Here is a 27,476-nt window from a genome sequence, read left to right as displayed (position 1 = left end):
TGACTCTTGTTTTGTATAAGGATTCAATTTTGTCAATACTCATTGAGATTGCGAATGTCATATAGAGAGCAATTTCGCCCCGAAGGGCTTATAAACAACTTACCAAACTCGGATTTTAACCCTTGTTGAAAATTCTCCTATTTCTTGACAAAATCAAATACTTATACAAAACAATCCACGCAAACACATATATACCAAATAATCAAATCATGCAGACATATATTATAATATACAAGCTATCATATTCTTACGAGAACTAAACATGTTATGGCATGCTAAGAAAGTACTTTTCTAGCAGGTGAATCAAGGAGTGTTAGAAAAGGAAACCGAATAGCATCCTTCAATCCGCCTTATAGACTATTCCCCTATTCTCAACCCACCCACCATTTTATTTTTTCATTCTTGTTTTTCGCGTTTTCGTTATCTTTTAACTTGATATTCTTACTGTTAAATTTTTTCAGACGGCCGGTTTGGGAAAACGACTAAAGAAAAGTTGTACAGATGTCTGTGAAAGTCATATGTAAAAGTTTCACATTCACTGTTTTAAACCCAAAGGGAGCCCGCCCTCCCTTTTGCCTTGCACAGAGCGTGCTCGCCCTCCCTTGTGACTGCGTAGTCATAGTGAAGAACACTATGGTAAAAATATTTGTAAATTTCAAACAATTCTGGAATTTTGCAGCCACAAATTTTAAGGTGTTATTGATTTTCTGGAATATTTTCATAATTTTCCTAATTGGTTTAACTTGTGAACTAATACCATCTTTACAGTGCTGCATTTCAGCTTTCAAACTGTAAGTTTCTGGAAAAACATACAAGTAGAGTTACTTAGGCAGTTCCAAAAATTCTAAAAATTTTAAAGTAGTATCTGTCATAAGTCAGTAGTTTGCAGTACACATTTGAAGAGTTTTTGACTTGTTTTGACCACCAAACTAGTGGATTGTTTCCAATGTTTCTGTAGTTTTGCAACATTTAATTTATGGAACAACTGCCGATAAGGAAGGTTTGTAGAATTCCAATTACTCTAATTTTTTTTCAAAAAAACACATGATCTGTCAGGAGTCTCCACTAAAAGTTTGCCAATTTTTGGCTCTGTTTTGATTGGTGAACCAGTCGTTTGTTTGTATTGTGTACCGAAAACTATTTCACGAACTTTGCAGTGCAGTAGAAGGAATTTCTTAGCTTTGATTGTTTTGAAATTTTTTAGGCTACTTCCTGAACATCTTGACAACGTACAGTAAAATTTTTAGATTTTTCTTTAGTGCACACATCCCTTATTATACCTATCTTGGAGCACGCACGCCCTATAAGTTATACTGATCTGGTTGAGTTTTTTTATAGTAATGCACAATTCACTTCTTGGACCTAGAACCGTACTCGTATCATGTTTCGATAGCATAAAAATGTGTTTCAAGGTTGTTGAATGCATTATTTATAAGCGTAGCAAGGATGCTTCTAGTAACACCCATTTATATCCTAGCATCTGCTGTAAGATGACTAATTTCTAGTAATAATCAGGCTGTTTTGCATGCTTAATTAGGTTGTTTGCATATTATACTTCAATTTGTATGAGATTAAGATCTGGTACGCATAAACCTGCTTTACTTGTTTATCTTAGAAATTCACATACCACACCTGCAACAATGGCTGAAGAACCAGAGACTCCTCTCTCTGATTTTTACAAAGCCCTCATCGATGGACCTAAGTCATGCATCATTCATGCAAACCCAGTGGGGGATTTTCAAATTTCCCCGAATATATTTAATTTGTTACCGGTTTTCCATGGTTAAGACCACAAGAAGCCTTATCAACACATGTGTTGGATAGAACAAGTTCTCAGTACATTCCATCATCCTAGCGTAAGTCTGGATCAAGTTAAACTTAGGGTGTTTCCATTCACCCTAGCCGACAAGGCAGCGTCTTGGTTAACTGCCCAAATGCCAAACTCTGTGGATTCATGGGCTAATTATGCATGATATTTGGACTCTGTGGCCCAAATGCCATTGACTTGTGATTTGGACTCGAATAATTATGCATGATATTTGGACTTGAGTTGTTCTTTCTTTCTAAAGTCGTTTCATTTTGACATTGGTAGAATGGACATATATTTTGATTATTTATTTACTATTTATATTGTTCACAAATGGAAATAATGCGTGCCTTTGATGGTGAATTGAGTTCACATAAATATGTTGAACGAATACATTACATGATTGATTACTATTATGAGTTACTACTTAAATGAATTGTAGTATTTATAAAGGCTTGAGATATTTCATATGGTGTAGTGCAATATATGATTGGCACGTGAAATAATAAGTTTTGAGATTTGATATAGAGATGTTTGGATATCATGCAATGAATAGTATTGGCAAGTGATAATGTGGATTTTATTATAACGAGAAACGTTGAGCTTCAGTACAATTCAGTATACTGGCATGAGATAGAATAAGAATTATTATGAGACATGAACGTATGATACGTGATCTTAGCACTTTTCAGTGTTTTTAGAAATTTACTTACTACGTGCTAAAACTCAATATTTCCTTACTCACTGTTTTTTTTTAGACTGCCAATCTAGTTCGAGTAGGGATTTCGTTCCAACTTCTAAGACAAGAATCTAAACGATCACAACTGAAATCTACACCTTGGAGAACTAAGTGAGAAGGATTTGATAGATAGATTTTTTTTTACACCAGTTATCTAAAATTTGTAAGTTTGTTTTATAGTTAAATGAAAGAGAGAGAAAGATAAGGAAGGATTAATCCTACTCATGCAAAGCCTAACTACAAGTCTTTTAGAAACAGGTCACTACCGTCTCAAATCCCCTAACATAATATACATATCTCTAAACATATCATGCTAGCATGTGGAATTGAAATGATATTTCATCTCTGAAATATCATTCCAACTCCTAGTTCTACTTTACAACAGTTGATCAGATATTTGTCAATCTCTGTCATTTTGGGACAGGATGAAAAATATAACCTAAGTATTTTAAGTAGTGATTCTGGAATCCTAAATTTGTAGCCTGATCCTCACATGAGCATCATTAACCTTCCCCTTGGGAGAGTTTTAGCTCATGATCCTAGGATTTAATTAAAACTACAAGTAAGATAAGTAAAAAGAGATAGAAAGAAGAAATGAATACAAAGCTAACTAATTACCTAAGGAAAATAGAAGTTTTTATTCAAGAACTAGAAGGTGTAGTCCTCCATTAACAAGTTACAAGCTTTTTTTCGTAAAACTAAAAACTAAAAACTAAAAGTAAAGACATGGAAGTAAATGAAAAGTAAAAGTCAAGGAAGTAAAAGCTAGCTAACTCCCAAAATCAGCCCCACTTTACATAAGAGAGCCTTTTTCTCTTCTCCCATGTGAAACACTCTCCTCTCATTTATTTTTCACTTATCCACAACTAACCCTTGACACCTTTCATTTTTTTAGATAATCATCACCTAAATCCAACCAACTCATTAACTTCATGCAAGGTGTCAAATTTGCACCAATTATTTGCACCTTTTTCTTGACTTGCATGATGACTCATCAAATCTTATGGGCCTGCCTAGTGGGTCCATGTGCAGTGTCCAGTGGCAGTCCGATCTTTTGGTATTTTTACAACTTCCCGCTTATGCGTAGAGTTCGTCACACTGATCGTCAGAGCAACTCACTCGTCGCATTTGGAGTCTTGGTTCAAGAGATATGAGCTTCGGAAGTTTGACGCTTCTGTGCACGTAATTCCGTTTCTGACTGGATTCTGTACTGTTTGAGTCTTTGGGCTTTAGTCCAGATTTATTGAGCTTCACATGGGCTTGATCGGAAGGCATGTGTATACTCCCTATTTCGTGCTTAAATGCTGGCTTTATCATAATTTTTACATTAGTTGCTCCAACCTGCAAAAAGCACGAAGATGCGATTATTTCATGATTATTAAGCACAAAATTGACCGAAATGTTATGTCTCTACGAGTTTTTATAATACAGTTTTGGGTGCTTATCACACCACTCCCAAACAGCACTTTGCTTGTCCTTAAGCAAAAAAGAGACATTAAAACAGATAAGTGGCCAAAACTGTGCATTCTAAGCTAAGTCTCGTTTCGCAGAGTGCGGTTGCATTAACCATATACAACAAGGCCTTAAAGCATTAGGAATTCCCTAGTGGACGAGTTATAGCCTCATGAGAGTTTTCCAGAGAAGATACTCACAAACTTTATTTATACTACAATGACTCAGTAAGAAAAGCTTGTTTCCTAAATTAATCTCAGATATTTATACATCTCCTTAGCGGGGAACGAGGATTAATTCTTTCGAAACTCAAGTTAATATGCATACAATAATTAAAACATCTACATATGAGCATGCATACAGTGAATTTACATTGAAATGCACAAGCAGGGCTGTTTCTGGATCCTTTGGAGAGTGTACCTAAATGGGTTCTCACATATATGTGTCAAAACATAACTTCGCTCATAATTTTCCCACTCAGGTTTCGTTAACTCCAGTGTGCAGTGGCACACTTTTCCTCACATACTCGATGACAGTCAGAAGAGCCGAGGTCGATCAATCACATCTACTACTTATTATTACACCATCCTACTCCTAATTGAGTTAGAGGTATTTATTAGGTATTATGGGGTTTAGGTGATATTGTAGAAAGAAATGGAAGTGGAAGATAAAAAATGATAAGTATGAGAGAATAAGGTCTTCAAGATATTTACACTCGAGAAATCCTTGTTTTTTTTCCTGCTCCTACCCGAGTTTTCCTACATTGCTCTTAAGCCTTTGTACTTATTTCATTTTTTTTTCAAGGCTTAAGAAACATGATTCTATTTTATTATTATTATTATTATTTTTTTGAAGCAGGTAACTAACTTTTATTTGGAACAAGTCTTCTTTTATTTTTCTACATTTCGTTCTATTTCTCATACTCATCACTTAGGTAGGTTCTTTTATTTGGGGTTAATAGATGGGTAAGGAATTTTTGGTGAAAGTGAAAGGTTTGATGAAAGGTTCAGTGGAGTGACTAGCGGTAAAATTTGTAACAGGTAATAATTTATAACTATGTCGATCCAAAGAATGCCTAAATTCTCGCCTAGGTCGGATGGTGATCAAGTAAGTTGACGCGTGATTTTCTCTATTCGGAAAAACTACTCCTCTGTGTCATTACTCACAAATCACTCATATCGAGGCTTTTGGTTAGATTCTCACAGGATTGATAGTTTTAGTAGACTAATCGTAGGTTCCAGAAACTTACTGTCATGTACAATCAATGATACTCAGTGCATGAATACTCATGAAAAGATGTAAAAACTATTGCGTACGTATTATCTTAAGTTTCTTAAAAATGAATCATAATTCGAATGCTAATATGAGACTTCTAGATAATTTTCATCATTGAAAAAGAAACAAGACCTTGTCACTAATTACATTTACTAACAAGAAAATAGAAACTATATACAGACTACAAGTTGCCTAATAATTTTTTTTTTTTGATTAAATCACTCCCAAATAGAGTGATGATTAGTCTTCGAAATAGAAATAGATAAAGAAAGGAATTACCTGATAACCGTGAACAAAATTAGAGTTGGATTGCTGGAACAGAAAGTTGTGGTAACATAATATATTATACAGAAAAAAAAAACAAAGAAAAACAGTAGCACACTATATACAACTATATACAGTTAGATATATGTACAATTCCCTACTCAAGTTTACCATCCAGATGTGGTGAAGGTCCGCATCTTCTTCAGTGAAATGCATTTTCTTAGTATCGCGCCAAAAGATAACGTATTCCCAAATGGTGGCCCATTCTTGTTCACCAGATTCGTTCAAATGTTTCATCATCTTATCATCATTTGGATAACAACGAACATGTCTTAAGTATCGTGCAGGATGTTTCCATTGCCTAAACCTTAATGAACGAATTATCTTGTTTGATGGGCACATAGAATCTACTTTGACCCAGTCATGAAAAGTAGCTGAAAACTGTGGGAAATGTGTCTTCATAATTCGGCAAGCGGTTACAGGTAAAAGTATATATTTATCCCAAAAAGTACGAGCTCGTTTCAAATTGGAGATAACACAGTTTAAGATATGAAAGAATGTATGACCTCGAGCAAGCGCATTGAAGACTACACATGCAACATCCTTGGCGGTAGAAAAATGCCAATCTCCCATGATGTTCAAAAAGACAAACAACATCGCATTTCCCATGTTTATGGTCATGCTGGCTAAGGGAATGGTGATGTCTGGCCATTTGCCAAGTTTAGTTCCTTCATCTTTAATTTCAAGACCGTCACCGTATGCTGCGCGAAAAGCAGGCCATGAAAAGGAACGAGTAGAGTTGTGATAAATGTATGGCCATGTTGTTGCCGGCTCGTGATATGGAAGATCCAAAGTCAGGGCAAGTGTTGCCTCTGAAAAGACATGGTTTGTGCCACCAACTTTGATTGTGAATCTGTCTAAGAAAAAGCTATGAGCAGTGTTGAATGCTGGTGTATCTTCCATATTAGCATAAAAGTAGGCCACCAAACTTGGAGAATAAGTTTGGTCAGGGCGAATAACAAGGGAAGACCACCCGATGTTAGTAATGCAATCACGGAAATGAAGTCCATAAGCATTGGAATCCATCATAGCCTGAAATGATTGCTTAGGGATGAGTTTCGGAGGTGTCCTGTTTGATGAAGATGCTACGTTCGATGAAGATGCCATGTTTGATGGAGTGGAGTGATGGGAAAAGATATGAGAAGAAATATTTCCAAGAAAATTTGACTGGATGGAGGAATGAGTATGCAAGAAGATAAAACCTCCTGTAATCAGGTTTAAAAGAACACTTTAAAATTGTTATTATCACAACTTGAAATATGACAATCCTAGTAGGCATTTCTTACAAAAGAAGACACAAAGATAACAACAATTTTAATTGAAAGAGCACATGACGAAACACTTAATAATAATTATTTTATTTTATTTATTTTGGGGAAAGTTGAGTTTTGTAAAAACAGAAACGAACCCCCTTTTTTTTTTTTTTATATCATGGTTCAGAATGATGATAAGGATGGTGATAGGAATGCAGATCGTGGAGAACACTGTTCAGTTCATCAATTTGTTGGCAAAGTTGGATTTGAAGGGTCCCCTGGTTGCCAGAGATTGTAGTTTGATTCTCTATTAGAAGAGTGTGATTTTCTAATGACTGAGAGTGAGTTTCTAATATTGCCTCTTGATCAACATCATGTATCGCTTGACATTCTTGGAAATCCATAAGACTTTTGATGATGATTTCCTGACATGCGTGTAGTTCCCTCATTCCTTGATGAAGAAATTGAATACCTTCCATGGGATTAAAAATGTTCTGCATGGCATTTTCATCAAAGAAATGTGCAGAGTTTGAGTTTTGGCCTTCCATTTCATCTGGCAGAGTATCTGGCGTCCAAGAACCACCAGCACAGTCTTGGTGAAGTATAGTAACAAATGCTCTTTGAAGAGGTATTTCTGGAGAAACTGCTGGATAACCCTAACGTATCATAATTTTTGTGACTAAAGTAGGCAGAGGTGCTAACCTTTTTGTTCTTCTGGTGATTGCGTTCCAGAGGTGTTGGATTATACAAAAATCATCTCTTTGATTCTACATAATCCAAAGTAGGTGTAGTTGAGGCTTTGTGACTTCAGATTGGTGTGACGTACCCACCACGTTGTGTCCCAACCAGTGGAGCACAACTCGTTGATTTTGTTTCAAAGAGCGTTGAAGAACAACGTGATTTTTATTTCTGACTTCGCCATGAGATATGGTGGCCTGTAGTAACTTTTTGACGGAATTAAATGGGGACTCTGAAAGATCGAACCCCAAGTCATTCATTGGAATTTGAAGTATGTCGTAGATAATTTCCTTAGTTAATTCAAATCGTTGTCCATAGGCATGGAAACAGAATTTTCCATTTTCAGGTCTGCTAAATTGGTAGAACATCAAGACCAAATCTCTGGAATAGGTTGCTTCTGCATGATATAGAAGAGGCATCCATCCTCGACGTACAATTTCTGTGTCATAAAAAGGAGAAAATCGGCCATCATCAAAAAATTTCAGGTAGTTCTTCTCGGGTACTATCTTTCTTGGTTGATCCATTTGGAAGGATAATTGATGGAAGGATAGTGTAGAAACCGTGAAATGAGAACGGCTGAAAGGAAGAGATTTATAGCAAATATAGGATCTGGTACGAATCAGGATGCCAAGTGCATCTAGATCTCGACTTAATAGGTGAAAACACAAGTGAAACATGTGATGTTGGTATCCCTAATTATGTACAGCAACTATGGGTATCCATAGTATGTGATCTTTTCATGTCAGGTGTCCAAAAACAATTAATGAGGTCTTAAAATGATAGAAAATACGGAGGAAAGCTTCATAGGGCAGTTAGACCTACACGTAATTTCAAAATTTATGATCATACCTCAATAATAGAAGATGGATAGAATAATTGAGCTGCGTGCGTGACAAGTGTTAGGTGTACCGTGTAGCGTGCGCGATCTTCTCTGAAAACAATAAGTTGAGTTTGATTTATTTTATTGCGTTATTGATTTTTCTTATTTGTTATGGTTTTGATAACTATTTTATGTTTATGATAAGGTAAAAATATAACTAATATACACAATTTATTAAATAGGATGCTCCTCCATTTAATACGTAACCCGTACAAATGGTTGAGAATTATTTAACACACTATAGTAATATACAAAGCGACAAAGGGAAAGAGATATTGAGGTTACATAGATCTAGATATTCCAGATGAAGTTATGCATGATCGACAGTAGAACCAATGACAAATACTGTTATCACGGATACTGTGATAGCCCATTTGTGTTGCTCCTTTTCCAATCGCTCGATCAGATCCATTGTTTTGAATGAAAAGATAATATGTGAAGATTAAGCTTTGGATAGTGAGAGAATGAGGTGAGTGAAGGGTGATGAGGAGTGTCGGAATTTATAGGCAAAAATCTGACCATTTTAGATATCTGACCGTTGGTGGATATCTGACCCTTTGTGCCTTGTAATAATTACGATGGAGATAATATTTGGGTTTTGTGACCAGACACATGATTTGGGTCGGTTCTAATTTTTGGTCCAAGCCCAAATGATTTCCAGAAATTTCCCTTATGTCCTGAAATTTCAAACGCGGAATTTCAATTCGTTTCAATTCCAAATTAAACGAATCGAATGCTAAAATGATCGACATTAAAAATGCCATCCAATGGAATATGAAGAAAGCACCTTCAACCTCTTTTTATTTATTTATTTATTTTTATTTATTTATTTATTTATTTTTTTATATACAAATGTACAAGTGGAGATGAACATGGCAATGTACAAGGGAAGATGTATGTGTCATTATACAAAAGAACGTGACAACAACACCGGACTACAAGAAGAAAATCATTACAGTAAAATCAGGCAACTGTCATGTCGGCTCTAGGGATCTAACCCAATCCAAATGATCGTGTGGCTTAACCTTTATGTTTTGGGGCCTAGGGTTTTAGGGCCGGTGATCGATAGGGTTATATACTAAAAGCATTACTTTTGTATTAACTCTAATTCTTCATTTTTGAATGAGAATCATATGGGGAAATGTTATGCATATTAGTTATATGCATGTGTCTAATACTTTATGTTATAGATGATATAGTGTGAACACACAGAAGATCATATCATCAGTACCTTATAAAGTATAAGTAATCGTTCACAACCTAGATGGATTTGGACAAACCATTAGTACAGTTGTAGTATAATCTGGTATTAGTCTATCTTGACTATAGGATTACACTAGTACACTTTGTGTGTATTGAACAGGTCCAAGTGAGGTTGTTTCTCCTTATACTGACTATATAAGAGAACAAACGCCTCTGTTATTATGGATGCTTGTCCTCCTAATCCGGATTAATAACGGGCACTTACATGCATTGTACATTGCTTTAAATCATCAATGAGTGAGATTCATATGTGAATCAACAAACTCGATGGATTGGGTAATGACATTGTATGTAAGGTGTGCTGTTGATTATAGAAGGAATCCGTGTCCCGCAAGAAGTCGGGTTGATGATGTCCCCTTGAGGAGCTCAAAAAGATTGTCATGTAAACCCTGCAGGTGGATTTATTCCGACATGACAATGAGGTTGAGTGGTACTACTCAAGGACATAAGAAGTTGATTAATGTAGTTGTCAATAACTTGACTTAATCAACGGACATTCGATATCTTAAACACGGGGAGATCAACGAGCATATAATATGGAGCCCATAAACGCTGACACGTAATTTGGGATTAGGGCGGTAGTGCAACAATGACCTTTAGTGGAATAAGCCATTTGTTGACGGACTTGGGCCGTGTGTTTGGGGCGAACATGGGAAGCCCAAGCCAATTAGGAGGCCCAACCCTAATTTCTCCTCATGGTCCCTGTTATAGCCTATAAATAGAATAATCTCTCTCTGGCCGAAATTCACTATTCATCTAAACAGAAAAAGAGGCAAGGAAAGATAGATCCAAAATTGGATCTAGCTTTGTGAGAAAGAAGGGGATTGGTAGATCGTTGTCCACACAATGTCCAATATATTATAAAGGAATACAACAGAAGATCAAGGGGTTGATTGTTGATTCGGATTCATAAAACTTGGATTCTCAGAGTTATCAAACCGGATCTAAAAGGTATGTTCTCTATCACAAATCATGGACACCCATTGATTCCGCTGCGCGTGGTGTTCGCGGTTTGTAGAAATATTTGCATTCTGAATAACGGTTCCTACAGGTACCATCCCTGACCAATGTGCAATGGTCTAATAATAATATTACCCTTAGTACATATGGTATAGCTTCAAACCGCCCCGAACTGTCATCAAATAGAAAACTATATGGGGTTGGCCTGGTGAAATCCATTGCCTTTGCGAATGTGGGACTATCCGATGTTGTTCATCACGACTCTCTTTGTGCACAATGCAAAGGTGAAAATAAAAGACATGAGTATATACATGTGGAGTCTTTTAAGGTCAGATCCTCAAGATGAATGTGAGTTTTTAACGTCAGATCCTCAAGACGAATCCCAACTTGTGGGAGCAACGGGATGACGATGAAGTTTATCCTGCTGAGCTGGTGTCAGACAATAATATACCTTATACTGGCTCATATCTGATAGTAAATCAAGACCTAGACAGAAAGGTGTTTGATAATTCATACACCACCCCATCTTTTGCGCACGTCGCTTTCGAGCAAAAGTACTAAGACCATTACCTATTCAAGATGGGTGAGGTTTACACCAAATGATGAGCTGGAGTTCGCGAGGAAGAGAATAGAAAAGGGAAGAGAAGGAAGGCTGGGAAATTTTTGGTACCCATTGTTTACCAGAAGGCACGTTTTGCTCGATGAACAGAAGACATTTATACTCAGTTCTGAAATAAAGTTTTTGTGGACTAAGGTTCCGACGCTTGCAACCACACACTCTAGGAGATTTGAGAGAAGAAAATAGAAGAGGGCCCGACTACCCCAATGGTGTACTTTCCTTGTTTTAAACACCTGGAAAGAAATACACCAGCGAATCTTTAGTCTTTGTAGACTGGATCTTTGAGAAGAGTTTTTTCGACATCTGGAGAATGCAACTCATGATAATGTTTAAGGCGTTGGCCATGTACTTGAAATTCGATGTCATCATTTACATTTTTCAAAGAGATAGCCCCATAAGGGGTGACAGCAGAGACAGTGAAAGGACCAGACCATCGAGTTTTTAGTTTTCCTGGAAAAATGTGTAATCTCGAGTTGTACAACAAAATTTTTTGACCAATTTTGAATTCTTTTCTTAATATGTGCTTGTCATGCACTCTTTTCATGTTGGTTTTATAGGATTTCGAAAGATCATAGGCATCGCTTAGAATCTCCTCAAGCTCATTCAACTGTAATTTTCGCTTCTCGCCTGCCACATCGGTATTATAATTTAGGCTTTTGATGGCCCATAGAGCATGATGCTTGAGTTCAACTAGAAGATGACAAGGTTTACCAAAAATGAGGCGGTAAGGGGACATGCCTATAGGTGTCTTAAAAGCTGTTCTATATGCCCGCAAGGCATCAGATAATCGAAGAGACCAGTCTTTTCTAGATGGATTAACTGTCTTTTCTAAAATTGATTTAATCTCTCTATTAGAGACTTCTACTTGGCCACTGGTCTGAGGATGATACGGAGTTACCACTTTGTGAGTAACTCCATATTTCTTTACTAATGATTCAAAATTTTTATTACATAAATGTTTTCCTCCATCACTAATTATAGCTTTGGGAATGCCAAATCGAGAGAAAATATGTTCCTTTACGAACAAAACAACCGTTTTATGATCATTCACATGACATGACAATGCCTCAATCCATTTTGACACGTAGTTAACAGCTACTAGTATGTGTAGGAAGCCATGACTATTTGGAAAAGGACCCATAAAGTCGATGCCCCATACATCAAAAATTTCTACAATTAAAATTGGATTTAAAGGCATCATATTGCGTTGAGTAATACGTCCTAGCTGCTGGCAGCAGTTGCATGCTTTGCAATGCTCGTGTGCATCTTTAAACAGCGTTGGCCAATAAAATCCACATTGTAGGACCTTGGCTGTAGTTTTCTTACCACTGAAATGACCACCACAAGATTGTTCATGGGAAAAGGATAACACGTCATTATGTTCCCAGTCGGGAATGCAACGGCGTATCAGTTGGTCGGAACAATACTTGAAGAGGTAGGGATCATCCCAAAAATAAAATTTCACAGTGGATAAGAACTTCTTCTGGTCCGTTCGAGTCCAAGATGAAGGGACCTCCTCGGTAACTAGGTAGTTTACTATATCAGCATACCAAGGAGATGAAAAAACGGAGTACAAATGTTCATCTGGAAATGAATCGCAGATTGATTCGGCCTCATTATCAACATCATTAACGAGTCGTGATAAATGGTCTGCTACCACTGCACGTTCTCGCAACCTTTTTTATCTCTAATTTCTAGAGTAAACTCTTGCAAAAGGAGGATCCATCGGATCAACCTCTGTTTGGCATCTTTCTTTGCTAATAGATAACGCAGCGCCGCATGGTCAGTGTAGACTATTGTGGAAGAACCGACTAGGTAAGGATGAAACTTATCCAGGGCATATACAACTGCTATAAATTCTTTTTTCAGTGGTGGTATAGTTACGTTGAGCGTCATTAAGAGTTTTACTAGCATAGTAAATGACAATTGGCTTGTTCTCTCGGCGTTGCCCTAAGACAGCTCCAATAGCGTAGTCACTCACATCACACATTAATTCAAAAGGTTTAGACCAATTAGGTGGTTGAATTATCGGAGCTGTAGTTAGGGCGGACTTTAAGGTCTCAAAAGCTTGTTTGCAATCGAAAGTGAAGTCAAATATGACATCTTTAAGTAAGAGATTTGTTAAAGGTCGGGCAACCTTTGAGAAATCCTGAATAAATTTCCTATAGAACCCTGCGTGTCCTAAAAATGCATGTATTTCACGAACTGAAGTTGCTATAGGCAAGGAAGCAATTTTTTCAATCTTTGCTTTATCGACTTTGATTTCGTCCTTCGAAACAATATGACCTAGTACTATTCCTTTTGTAACCATAAAATGACATTTTTCCCAATTAAGAACGAGATTTTTCTCTTCATAATGTACTAAAACCTTTTCAACATTTGATAAACAGTTATCAAAAGAATTACCATATAATGAGAAATCGTCCATGAAGACTTCCATAAAACGTTCAACCATATCACTGAAGATATGAAGCATACAGTGTTGGAATGTATCGGGTGCATTGCAAAGGCCAAATGGCATTCGTTTATATGTAAAAGTACCAAAAGGGCAGGTGAACGTTGTTTTTTCTTGGTCAGCAAGATCTATGACGATTTGAAAATATCCTGAATAGCCATCAAGAAAACAGTAAAATGCATGTCCCGTTAACCGTTCAAGCATCTAGTCAATGAAGGGAAGTGGAAATTGATCCTTACGAGTGACTGTATTAAGTTTTCAATAGTCAATGCATATTCTCCACTTCCCTAGAATGCGAGCGGATATGCATTCATCTTTATCATTTCGCACAACTATAATTCCAGACTTCTTGAGAACAACATGGACTGGACTTACCTAAACACTATCTGAGATGGGGTAAATAATACCTGCATCAAGTAACCTTAAAATTTCTTCCCGTACCACATTGTTCATGGTTGGATTTAGACGACGTTGCGGTTCACGTGATGTCTTGGCATTTTCTTCAAGATGTATTCGATGGGTGCACACATTAGGGTCAATGCCTTTAATGTCATCGAGAGACCATCCAATAGCAGAACGGTGTTCTTGAATGACCTTAATTAAACGTGATTCCTGTTCGGCAGTCAATTGTGATAATATGATAATTGGGTGACTACAATCTAGATCTAATTGTACGTATTTTAAGTCCCAAAGAATAGGCTTTAAGTCAGGGGTGGGAGGAGTGGGTATTAAAGATTATTGAAGAAAGTCGTCTTCCACAGAGAAAACAGATTTATGTTCATCCAAGTCGCTTAATAGGACAGTAGTAGAGTCAATTGGTGGTATTGATTCTTAAAACTCATGTACCTCCTTTGAATAATCATTAACATCAAATTTAGAACCGCCAAAAGAATAGAATTGGTGTACTTCATCTTCAGGAAAAGATTTTGTGAAATATTCTTGTACGAGGGTGTCAATCATGTTAATCTCACCATCAATATTATTCTCTGGAATTTGTTTCATCAACTTGAACACATTAACCTCGACCAAAAGATTTCCGAAGGACATGGTCATGGACCCATCCCTACAGTTTATGAGTGCATTAGCAGCTGCGAGGAATGGACGCCCTAATATGATAGGAATGGAGTCACAGGCAACTTCTGTATCCAAAATGACAAAATCTATGGGATAAAAGAAATCTTGGACTTTTATAAGGACATTTTCCACAATGCCTTTTGGATGCTTAATGGATCGATCGACTAATTGTAAAGTCATCGTGGTAGGTTTAAACTCATGTAGACCTAGTTGTTTGAATAAGTAATAAGGAAGTAAGTTCACACTAGCTCCTAGGTCTAGTAATGACGTAGCTGTATACTTATCACCTAATGTGCATGGAACTGTTGGTCTACCGGGGTCCTTGTATTTTACTATACCATTGTATTCAGTGATGGACGGAAATTGTTCAGTAAGGAAAGCCTGTTGAGGCACATTTGCTCTTCTTTTTGTGGTGCACATGTCTTTCAAAAAGTTTGCATGTTTTGGTAATTGTTTTAGGGCATCAAGAAAGGGTAAGTTTATTGTCAAATTTTTAAAGGTTTCCCTAATTTCATCAAAGTTTTCATCCGGTTTATTCTTTGCCAAACGAGCAAGAAATGGTGCCTTAGGGCGTAATTTGGCATAAGGATCCACTTTTTCATTTCCCAATTTTTTAGATGGTGACGTTGTTGAACTTGGTGTTTCCATCGTAGGTTCATTATCTGAAACAGATTCCTTGGAACCTCCAGTATCTTTTGTTTGATCATCTGGCATACGGATTTGATTGTCAACGGTTTTGTCAGATCGAAGAGTAGTGATTACATTCACCTCACCTTGGGTTGGAGCACTTGTACCAGGTGTATTGGTGAGTTCAAAGGCAGTGTTTGCTGGCTTAGGGTTCTGAACTGCTTGGCTAGGAAACATGCCTTTCTGGCTCTTGTCTTACGCTAATTATTGAAGTGATTGTTGGATAGATGTTAGGATTTGTGATTATTGGTTCATGTAAGCGAAGAATGTCTCGCTTGTCCTATCAGTAGCAAGAGGCATAGGTTGTGCAACAGTTACTAGTTCACGATTATTGTTAAGAAGTTGTTGATTATAGCGAAATTTGGATTACCGGAACAAAGGTCACGGTTGTTTTGATAGTTAGCATTTGAATTACTTTGAAATTGATTTTGACTTTGTTGGTATTACTGATTATTTCCTTGGTGGTATGGAATAAAAGTGTTGATTGGTCGAACAAGTGGATTGGCGAAACCTAGAGGAGCCATTTGTTGGTTATTTGGGCGCCAAGCGAAATTTGGATGTTGTCTCCATGGTGCATTAGGAATGTTGAATGCACATGCCTCCTTCGGTGTTTGGGTAGGGGTAGCATGTAACAAGGGACAATAAGCATCGGGATGGTCTGGACTAAGACATAGAACACATGGGGAAGTGTTAACGTTCATGGCCTGTTATGGAAGTTGATCGTTTACTTGAACTGCAAGAGCATCTACTTTTTTAGTGAAGGTTTCTATCAGTTTATTCAACTTGGGATCGGGTTTTACCTCAAAAATAGACGTAGCTTTTGTAACATTATTCTTAGATGACCTAGAAGAATTAGTGTTACCCCAATGTGTACCTTTTTTCACTTGTTTTTCAAGAAAATTATATGCTTCAGTAGCTCCTTTGTCCATGAAGCAACCGCCATTCATTATATCAATAGTTTCTTTTTGATGATCAGAAAGTCCATTAAAGAATGAATGATCAAGGACAGCTTTGTCTAGTTGGTGATGAGGACATTCTAAAAGAAGATCAGTAAAGCGACTCCATGCTTCCGTAAAGGATTCATGAGGATTTTGACGAAAGAATTGAATTTTCTGAAGCATTTCAGTAGTTTTCTTCTGAGTGTAAAATTGAAGCATGAAAGCTTGAACAAGTTTATTCCATGTGTCTATGGATTGTGGCTGTTGTCCTGCTAGCCAAATTGACGCTTTATCCGCTAAAGTGAATGGAAACAGTCGAAGCAAGAGTTGTTCCTTAGAGACGGCTGGATGGTGAAATGTTATGGCCACTTGTTGAAGCCTACGAAGATGATTGTACGGTTTTTCATGATCCAAACCATGATACATAGGTAACAAACTAAAAAAGTTTGGTGGAATTCGAAAATCACCGACAATGTCCTCAAGTTTGATGCAGGAAGAAGGTCCTTCCTGTAAGGCTGTATAGAAGTCCGAAAGTGGCTTCTCAGCTCCTGGATTTCGTCAGCCATAATGAATGATGGAAATGGTGACAAGGAATCTTGTTGATTTGGATTAATAGATGAAGAACTTTGTGGAGGTGAAAACTTACGCAAATGCTTATCGTATTTTCTCCTACGATAAGTATGTTCAAATTCTTTAGTAGAACCAGATCTTAATCTCATGCAAGCATAAAATTAGATCTAATTGACAGAAGGAACTTATTATTACTTGAATTTTATGATTATCTTCAAGCATTAGAGTTGAACAACGTAGGCCTAAGCTGCTGCTAACATAGCAGTGAAGCTAGGAATACGTGTGCATAAATCAACAGCTAGGTCACAAGAGAGATATGAGGGAGGCTTTTTGTACAAGCACGGTTCTAATTAAGTAACGTCAATCTTTCAAGTTTCCTAGACACCGTTGGAATATGATTATGATTAAGATTTATGGAATTAAAATTTATGCAAGGGTTTTTTTTTTTTTTGCAAGGGAGAAAGTACAATCAGGCAAATACGACCTACTCATATATTACTAGATACAGTAGCATGTAAAGATACTCTACTCATACGTATAGTAATACAAATAGGTAAGGTTGTATCATCAATAAATACTTTGATATGTACAGGCAAATATACATCAGTAATACGTATATATACGCTAATTTGTAAATAGATATTACATAAACGTATATCTATAGTTACAGACAAATTTGAATTACTCATATGTATTTAGATACGGTAGCATGTGAAAATATTATACGTACGCGTATATATACTAATAAGCAAAAACGTAACTAAACAGGCGACATATTTTACCTAGACTAAAATACTACTCTTATATTGCATAATAGGTCGATTTCGTCAATACTCATTGAGATTGCAAGTGTCATATAGAGAGCAGTTTCACCCCGTAGGGTTTAGAAACAACTTACCCAACTCAGATTTTAACCCTCGTTGGAATGTTCTCCTCTTTCATGACAAAATCGACTTATTAAACAACACAATTTTTTAAAATGATGATTTTGGAGGGGAAAACAGTTGATTTTGACCTCAAAAATGACCTCTACCGAGATCTTTCCGAATTGAGCTCACACACGTGATTCAGAGAACCGTAGCCAAAGTTATGGCTAGAATACCAAAACACACCCTAATTACTATGTATAACTCCTAAGTTATATATGCCAACATATAAATAACCACTCATACGGTAATATATATGCTAAACATGTGACTTATATATATAGATAACCATGCAAAACAGTACCATTTGTATGTATATATACATTAATATGTAATTCATGACCACTTAACCGTATATATATATTCAGAGGCGTATTTACATGATTCGTGCATATTACTAACCTAATACGCAAAATATAGTCCATTAACTACGACATAATAACTACATACATGTGAAGCATGCAAAAATATTTAAAATTTGGAACCTGCAAGCTTCCCGTAAGTCCACCAAATAAAAGAAACGTGCACAACAGACCAAATGTTTCACAGTAAGCTTAGTGGTTGTTGTAGCCTAGTTTCTAGGTCTTAGCATTTGGAACCTGTCAGTACAACCAAAACCGGAATGGTTATCAGTAGCAAAAATACGGGAAATTTCAAAAAAAAAAAAAAAAAAAAAAAACAAAGAAAATATAAGAAAAAGAAATATATGAAAGGATGAGCGTGGGGGGTTTCCCGTTGGAGCAATTCCAGTTTGCAAGCATAGGTCCTTGGGTCTTTAGAATGGCAGCGGCGTTATTTGATCTTAGCACTTTTCAGTATTTTTAGAAATTTACTTACTACGTGCTAAAACTCAATATTTCCTTACTCACTCTTTTTTTTTAGAATGCCAATCTAGTTCGAGTAGGGGTTTCGTTCCAACTTCTAAGACAAGAATCTAAATGATCACAACTGAAATCTACACCTTGGAGAACTAAGTGAGAAGGATTTGATAGATAGATTTTTTTTTACACCAGTTATCTAAAATTTGTAAGTTTGTTTTATAGTTAAATGAAAGAGAGAGAAAGATAAGGAAGGATTAATCCTACTCATGCAAAACCTAACTACAAGTCTTTTAGAAACAGGTCACTACCATCTCAAATCTCTAACATAATATACCTATCTCTAAACATATCATGCTAGCATGTGGAATTGAAATGATATTTCATTATTCCAACTCCTAGTTCTACTTTACAATAGTTGATAAGATATTTGTCAATCTCTGTCATTTTGGGACAGGATGAAAAATAGAACTTAAGTCTTTTAAGTAGTGATTCTGGAATCCTAAATTTGTAGCTTGATCCTCACATGAGCATCATTAACCCTCCCCTTGGGAGAGTTTTAGCTCATGATCCTAGGATTTAATTAAAACTACAAGTAAGATAAGTAAAAAGAGATTGAAAGAAGAAATGAATACAAAGCCAACTAATTACCTAAGGAAAACATAAGTTTTTATTCAAGAACTAGAAGGTGTAGTCCTCTATTAACAAGTTACAAGTTTTTTAAAACTAGAAACTAAAAACTAAAAGTAAAGACATGGAAGTAAATGAAAAATAAAAGTCAAGGAAGTAAAAGCTAGCTAACTCCCAAAATCAGCCCCCCTTTAAATAAGAGAGCCATTTTCTCTTCTCCCACGTGAAACACTCTCCTCTCATTTATTTTTCACTTATCCACAACTAACCCCCATTTGACAGCTTTCATTTTTTTAGATAATCATCACCTAAATCCAACCAACTCATTAACTTCATGCAAGGTGTCAAATTTGCACCAATTATTTGCACCTTTTTCTTGACTTGCATGATGACTCATCAAATCTTATGGGCCCACCTAGTGGGTCCACGTAGTGTCCAGTGGCAGTCCGGTCTTTTGGCATTTTTATAACTTCCCGCCTATGCATAGAGTTCGTCGCACTGATCGTCGGAGCAGCTCACTCATCGCATTTGGAGTCCTGGTTCAAGAGATATGAGCTTCGGAAGTTTGACACTTCTGTGCACGTAATCCCGTTTTTTACTGGATTCTGTATTGTTTGATTCTTTGGGCTTTAGTCCGGATTTGTTGAGCTTCACATGGGCTTGATCGGAAGGCATGTGTATACTCCCTATTCTGTGCTTAAATGCTGGCTTTATCATAATTTTTATATTAGCTGCTCCAACCTGCAAAAAGCACGAAGATGCAATTATTTCATGATTATTAAGCACAAAATTGACCGAAATGTTATGTCTTTACAGGTTTTTATAATACAGTTTTGGGTGCTTATCAATACGCAAATAAATTATGTAATGAAAATCCTGGAACCTAGCTACCACAACTCATGTGAATGGCCATTGTGGCGTAAGTAATTTGATTGGCCCTTCTGGCGTTTCAATGAATCTGAATGGCCCTTCTGACGTAGCTGAATAGTGGCTTGATTATCTTGTTTGCAAATTCAGAACGAGACGCGCGATATTTTATGTTGAATAGTGGTATTACTCACGTAATGGCGTCCATGTGAGGGTTACCTGGTGTACAGCATCCCGTTCAGGATAATTGCGCACGGAGTGGTCCACTATGTGAGGGGAGGCATGGCGTTTGGTAGCAATTGTGGTAACCAGGGAAACTAGGTAAGACATAGATACGACATGATTCTAGGGACACGCAAAGAAAGCCTTAAATAATATAATTATGGTAATATGTTGGTTAATGATATATCTTTAAATATATGATTGTATATGGTTTTGCAGAAGGGTGGGTCAAACTAATTACTTGTGCAGAGACGACCCACTCTGTAATTGAGCATTTAATGCTGTAAGTATAGAATATGCTTGGCTGGTTATTAGTTTAGCTAGAACCTAAGGCGCCTCGGTAGAGGAACTAAATGCCTTTGTATTATTGTTGGGAAGCTAAGGCGCCTCAATGGAGGAACCACATGCCTTATTTATTATGCGTATGGTTTGTTGTGTGGTTAGTGGGAAGTTAAGGCACCTCAGTGGAGGAACTAACTGCCTTACATGTTGTATGTACATATCAATATGATTTTTATTATTGGGAGTTAAAGCGCCTTAGCTGAGGAACTAAATGTCGTATGGACTATATATATGCGGGTATATGTTTTTAGACTACTCACACTAATATTTTTATATTGCTGATCCGATTTGCATGTTTGCTTATCGGATGCGTTCCTATATATGAACGTAGTCGATAAGTCTCTACAGGATTGATGTTGAGGAAAATTGCTTGCTGTGTGGATTGTGGTTTGCGTTCAGTGAAGAATTATTGAAGTAAGTTTCTAATTTACTCATAGATGTGAATTATTGTAATAAGAGTTTTTATTTTAATGAAAAATTATTATTGGTTTACAATGTTTTGAATTTAAAACGATGGTATGTGTTATGGGAAAAAGTTAGGAATGGTTTCACACCTCGAAAGTCAAAAAGTCGGGAGCAAATATTGTTTTTCCGATTTTGTCGAAAATCGGGGTGTGACAATTAGCCTTTTCACAAACCACAAATCCTTTATCTAATAAAACAAAATAAAAAATAAAATCAGCCTACCTATCTGGATAAGTCTGAGAAATAGGATGAGTAAAGAAAAGAGAAGAGAGAAACCTGTGTAAACAAAAATTAGTTAGTTGTTTCAAAAGAAACAGAAAAAGAAAAGAAAAGTTGTAAATTAGTTCCAAAATAGAAAAGAAAAATAAAGTAGAACACCAAAATCAAAAATCGAAAGGAGTCAAAAGCCAAAAAAAAATGGCTAAGTATGGAACAAAGTGTAGAAGCAAAGTAAGAACAAGGTTTTCTCTAGTTACATAATATGAAAACTCTATTTTCTCAGACTTGTTTATTTGAATATCCATTTAATTTCCTTCCTTCTTATACCATCACCTAAACCCCGTAACACCTAATAAAAACCTCTAGCTCAATTAGGAATAAGTTGGTGTGATAGTAAGTTGTAGATGTGTTTGATCGACCTCGGCTTCCTTGGATTGTCATTGAGATTGTGAGGAAGAGTGTGCCCACTGCATAATGGAGTGACCGAACTTGAGTGGAAAAATAAGAGTGATTTATGTCTTGACACATTCCTTGTGAGAATCTACTTAATGACGTTATTCCAAATGTTTCAGAAACGGACCTGCCATTGCATTTCATAGCATAGTTCCTTGCATATATGTTTATCTTTAGATAATTTGATTATTATGCATGTACTAACTTAGGTTTCAAAATAATTATTCTTTATTCATTGCTAGTAAGATGTATAGATATCTGAGATTAAATCAAGAAACATTACTTTTATTTCTTAGTCGTTGTAGTATAAATGAAGTTTGTGAGTACCTTCTCTGGAAAACTTTCATGAGGCTATAACTCGTCCACTAGGGAATTCCTAGTGGTTGAAGACATTATTGCATATAGTCAATGCAATCGCACTCAGCGAAACAAGACTAGTTAGAACTCCATTTTTGGCCACTTATTTTAATTTCTCATATTTGTTTGAGGACAAGCAAAATGCTGTTTGGGGGTGGTTTGATAAGAATCCAAAACTATAGTTTGAACCCTTTAATAGTATCTCATTTAGGCCAATTATGTTTATAATGCTAGAAAGAACGAATGGATATTATGCCAGCGTCCTGGTTGATATAGACTTAGCCTCTCCAATCCCGGATCAAATATTTGTGGAAGTGCCTGAACTAGGGGTTGAGTTCTGGCAGAGAATCCAATTTGGATCGATCCCTAAGTTTTGCAACAACTGCAAGTGTGTGGGACACCTAGTCGCTGAATGTAGGAAGACATCAAAAGAAAAAGACTCAATGCCGCAATCTACCACAGAGAATGCAAACAAGGAACAAGGAGGCAATGAACCAGTAGAACAGGAACCGCAGCTGGATAGGAATAGAATGTCCAGGAGTCAGAAAAGGAGACTACAAAGAAGCAAGAGAGCACAAGAGTGGAGGCCAAGAACGACAGCAGCCACTAGTAACTCGATGCCTGAAACAAGCCTTATACAACCACAAGAGGTGGAAACTCAGGAAGAGCAAGTGGAGTCTGGGTAGAATGCGCTGGAGAGTGATGATATTCTGGGGAATGACAACATAGATTCCTCGATGATTGTGTACATTGGACAACAGGAAGAAAGTAGGGATAGGGAAGCCCAAAGACAGGAAGCAAATCATGACGAACCTTGTTATCCGGTCATGGAATTCGAAGAGAGTCATATGTACAACCTGGAAGCAAGTAGATTTCATCTCTTGACAGCTATACAGGACTCTGAGGAATCAGAAATCTCGGAAGTGGAAACTGAGCATTTCCACGATCGTGTTCAGGTAGATAATAGGACAGATGCTGGAACTGTTACACCGACTGTTGAAATACCAACTGGGGTCACAACTAGATCTGGGAAACAAGGTGGAAAGAGCAGAGCTGAGGTCGGTAAGCAGAAGGAATCGAATTCAAGAAGTAACAATAGTGGCAAGAAGAGTAGGGGCAGACCTAAAGGCTCCAAGAACCGGAATCATAGATGATGACACCCATGTGCTATACGGGAACGTTAGAGGTGCAAGTGATGTTCTTGGCGAGGGAAATAAACAAGGTCGAGTAGAGAAGAAACTTAGCGTTTTTGCTTGCTAGAAACCAAAGTCCGACAAAGACAGATATGATTTCATCGTAAACACATCTTGCCCTTTTATGGGAGCATATGAATAACTACAGTAAGGATCCTTCTGGCGTATTTGGATTTGCTGGGATCCGTACTTGATGGAAATCAATAAGATAGCAGAATCTGATCAGTACATCCACTGTAAGGGGAGATACAAACCCAATAACGAAGAGTTCCTTTTAACTGCAGTGTATGCCAGAAACACCAAAAATCTCAGGCAGATTTTATGGAGAGATTTAATTGCCATAAAGAGTTCACTGAACTTGCCTTGGTGCACAGCTGGAGATTTCAACAACATCACCACAGCGGAGGAACGAAAGGGTGGGAGACCAATGCACCCAAGAGAAGCGGAGGAATTTGTGGATGCGCTCAAAAACTGGCCGGGTTGACTGAGATTCGGTGGCTTCTTCTACACATGGCACAACAAGGTGAAGGGCAAAGGCAGAATTATGAGCAAAATTGACAGATGTATGGTTAACAGCCTCTGGGTAAATGGGTTTCCCAATTCCAAAGCAGAATTTCTGCCTCACGGTGTTTCTGACCACTCGCCTATTCTCCTATCTTGGGATGACGCGGAGAGGAAGGCGGCGCCATTTAGATTCAAGAACTCTTGGCTGGAACAGCCGCACTTCCACTCCATGCTGAAAGAAGTGTGGCAGAACCCTGTTTTCTCCAATCCTATGTATGTTCTAATGCAAAAACTTAAGCTTCTGAAGGAGAGGATAAAGCCGTGGGCTAGGAATAACTTCTCCAACATCCATGAAAGAGTTCAACAGGCCAGAGAGGACCTATATGACATCCAGAGACAGCTTCAATCAAAGCCATGTGACCCTTATCTGGGACAGAAAGAACAGGTAGCATTGCAGAGGTACGGTGAACTGGCAGGTATTGAAATATCTGAGATCAAAAGCAAGCAAGATAGTGAATGCTATCACGGATAGTGAAGCAAGATAGTGAAGGAGATAAATGCACAGCTTTTTTCTTTAAATCCTTAGAAGAAAAGAAGGCCAGAGCGGGGATATGGTCTCTCCGACGCCCAAGGGAATGCTATCCGCACGGACACAGAGGGTGAACAAAACCATCATCGATTACTACACTTCTATTCTGGGCACTGAGGCACCGGAGATAAGCGGAGAGAATTTCTTCAATCAGTTACAAGTCCGAAATACCATCTCTGAACATATGAAGACTATCCGGAAGAGAGGTTACAAAACAAATGAAGTAAAGAAGGCACTCTTTGAGATGAAGGAAAATACAGCTCCAGGGCCGGATGGGTTCACACCCACTTTCTTTAAGAAGTGCTGGAATGTTGTTGGGCATGATTTCTCTCTAGCTATCCTTAATGCTTTTCAAAAGCGTATATTTCCTAGAGGAATAAACGCCACTTTCTTATGTCTTATTCCTAAAGTCAATAACCCTAACTCAGTTGAAGATTTTAGGCCTATAGCCTTCTGTAATACCGTGTATAAATGTATTTCTAAGGTTATTGCAAATAGGATTAAGCTAGTTATTGATGATCTGGTTCAGCCTAACCAAACAGCTTTCATTCCTGGCAGATCCATTCAAGACAACATTCTGCTTTCTCATGAGCTCCTCCGAGGATATGACAGGAAGCATAGCACACCTAGATGTACCATTAAATTGGACATTCGGAAAGCTTTTGATATGGTCAGTTGGGAGTCTATCAAGGCAATGATCAGGACCTTCGGATTTCCAGAAAATATGTGTCAATGGATTGAAATGTGCATTTCATCCCCTTCCTATTCTGTCATGCTTAATGGTGCCCCGGAAGGTTTTTTTAAGGGGGGCAGAGGCGTCAGACAAGAAGATCCATTATCTCCATATTTATTTGTCCTAGTTATGGAGATCCTGAGTTGTGTGATTCAAGAAAGGCTCAACAACCGACTTATCCAGTATCATTCCAAATGCAAAAAGGTGAAGCTGTCGCACTTGGCTTTCGCAGATGATGTTCTGATGTTCTGTAAAGGTGAGAGTGCATCCATACAAGCCATGAAAGAATGTCTGGATATTTTTGGAAATGCCACTGGGCTACAGATCAACAAGCACAAGACAACTCTGCTTGTGGGAGGACTAGATGACCAAGAGGCGAAAGTGCTCGGCTAACATTTTAGAGGTTGACTTGATCAAACCTCCGGTGAAATATCTAGGGCTCCCCTCATCTCCGCTTCGATTGGGTATCAAGGAATGCCAACCTCTCGGTAGAGAAGATCACTTTCGCAAGATTACCAACTGGAAATCAAGAGTATTATCTCATGCGGGTAGACTACATGTTATAAAGTCCATCCTGCTGGCTTTTCACACATATTGGGCAAGAACCTTCATTCTGCCCAAGACAGTTCTCGAGCAAGTGGAAAGTATTTGTGCAAAATTCCTTTGGACTGGCACAAATAATAGAAAAGGGCTACACCAGGCGAGTTGGAGCACAGTCTGTCAAACAAAGGAAGAAGGTGGACTGGGAGTTATGAATGTTCACCGATGGAATGTGGGTGCACATTGTGGGCTGATTTTCAAAATAATATCTAAAGAAGACACCATCTGGGTAGATTGGATCTGGAAACACCACATCAAGTCCAACTTCTTTTGGACTATGAAAGTGCCAAGAGACTGCTCATGGACGTGGCGAAGTATTTTGAACAATAGAACTGCAGCCAAGAAACTCATCAAATACTCCATTGCAAAAGGGGAAGAAACACTGCTGTGGCATGACATTTGGTGCTCAAGATCACCGCTACTCGAAGACTCTGAAGCAAAGGCAGAATGGGATTTTCCGCTAGATGCTAAGGTCAGTGTTATCATTTCTAATGGGGAATGGACTGATGCAGTCAATCAGATACAGTCTCAAACCTTAAAGGCAGTGATTCAAGAGGTGGACATCAACAAACACCTCGCACAAGACCAGATAGTGTGGACACCGCATTCGAGTGGGCAGTTCACCTCACACAGTGCGTACCAGGCGTTGTCACCAGAGAAGGAAAATAAGAAATGGCATAAGCTAGTTTGGGGTAAGTGGGTGTTGCCTAGACACTATTTCTCTACATGGCAGCTGTTCTCTCAAAGCCTTCCCACCCAGGACAGACTCGTACATAGGAAAATTCTCCAAAATTCAGCTTGCTGCCTATGCATCAATAGCCGAGAATTCTCAGGGCATTTGTTCTTTGAATGTGTATACTCCAAGGAAGTCCTTGCTCGAGTCAAGCGACTGCTCGGCATCAGCACTGATAACCGCACAGCAAATAGGGAGTGGTCGTCTATCCTTTGCATATGCAAAGTAGAAGACTTGGGGGAGATCTACAAGGTTTTTTTCTGTGCAGCAGTGGCATATCTATGGAAGGAAAGGAATGACCGAAGATTTCAGCATGTTGCCAAGACAGCGCAAAACCTTTATGAGAAGATGGTGCGAGACATAGGGAACTACTTGCAAGTTTTAAAACCAGCAGTCAAGAATACGACAAGAGTTAGGAATCTGTTTCAGAGACTTAACATCGACGCCAAATATATGACGCAAAGGCAAGTAGAATGTGTATGGAGGGCTCCAAATGACAGCGAAAGTGAAGGCCATACCGATGGAGCGATGGCGATAGAGGGCAGGACATGGTGGGAGTTATCGAGACAAAGAGGGTCGCATTAGCGGGGTTTCATGGCGTGGTGGCTTGGCCCGCCCTCTTTGTTTTCAGAAATCAAAGCTATCAACATATGCCCGCAGAGATGTATAGCGAAGGCTATAAGGAAGTGGAGGTCGAGTCGGACTCTCTGCGAAATGTGAATGCAATCAACAAGTTGGAGAAACCTCCTTGGTTCTGCATGGACATGATTAAAGCTATAGATATGAAACGG

At 37.9% G+C, this 27,476-nt stretch overlaps 1 protein-coding gene across 1 annotated transcript; it reads left to right on the top strand.

The window, feature by feature from the left end:
• The first annotated feature begins 26,229 nt into the window (after window positions 1-26,229).
• Window positions 26,230-27,270, top strand: LOC147483449 (uncharacterized). Its single transcript, XM_086579563.1, has one exon. The coding sequence runs from the start codon at window positions 26,230-26,232 to the stop codon at window positions 27,268-27,270; it is 1,041 nt and encodes a 346-aa protein (XP_086435689.1).
• The last annotated feature ends 206 nt before the right edge of the window (window positions 27,271-27,476 follow it).

This window comes from Coptis chinensis, chromosome 8, assembly GCF_015680905.1.
Source record: "Coptis chinensis isolate HL-2020 chromosome 8, ASM1568090v1, whole genome shotgun sequence".
Lineage (NCBI taxonomy): Eukaryota > Viridiplantae > Streptophyta > Magnoliopsida > Ranunculales > Ranunculaceae > Coptis > Coptis chinensis.
The sequence above is the reverse complement of the archived record's forward strand: the minus strand, read 5'-3'. Positions and strand labels throughout refer to the sequence as shown.

Excerpts from the sequence above, each read along its gene's own strand:
- LOC147483449 (XM_086579563.1), top strand. The coding sequence starts at position 26,230 with ATGAAAGTGCCAAGAGACTGCTCATGGACGTGGCGAAGTATTTTGAAC.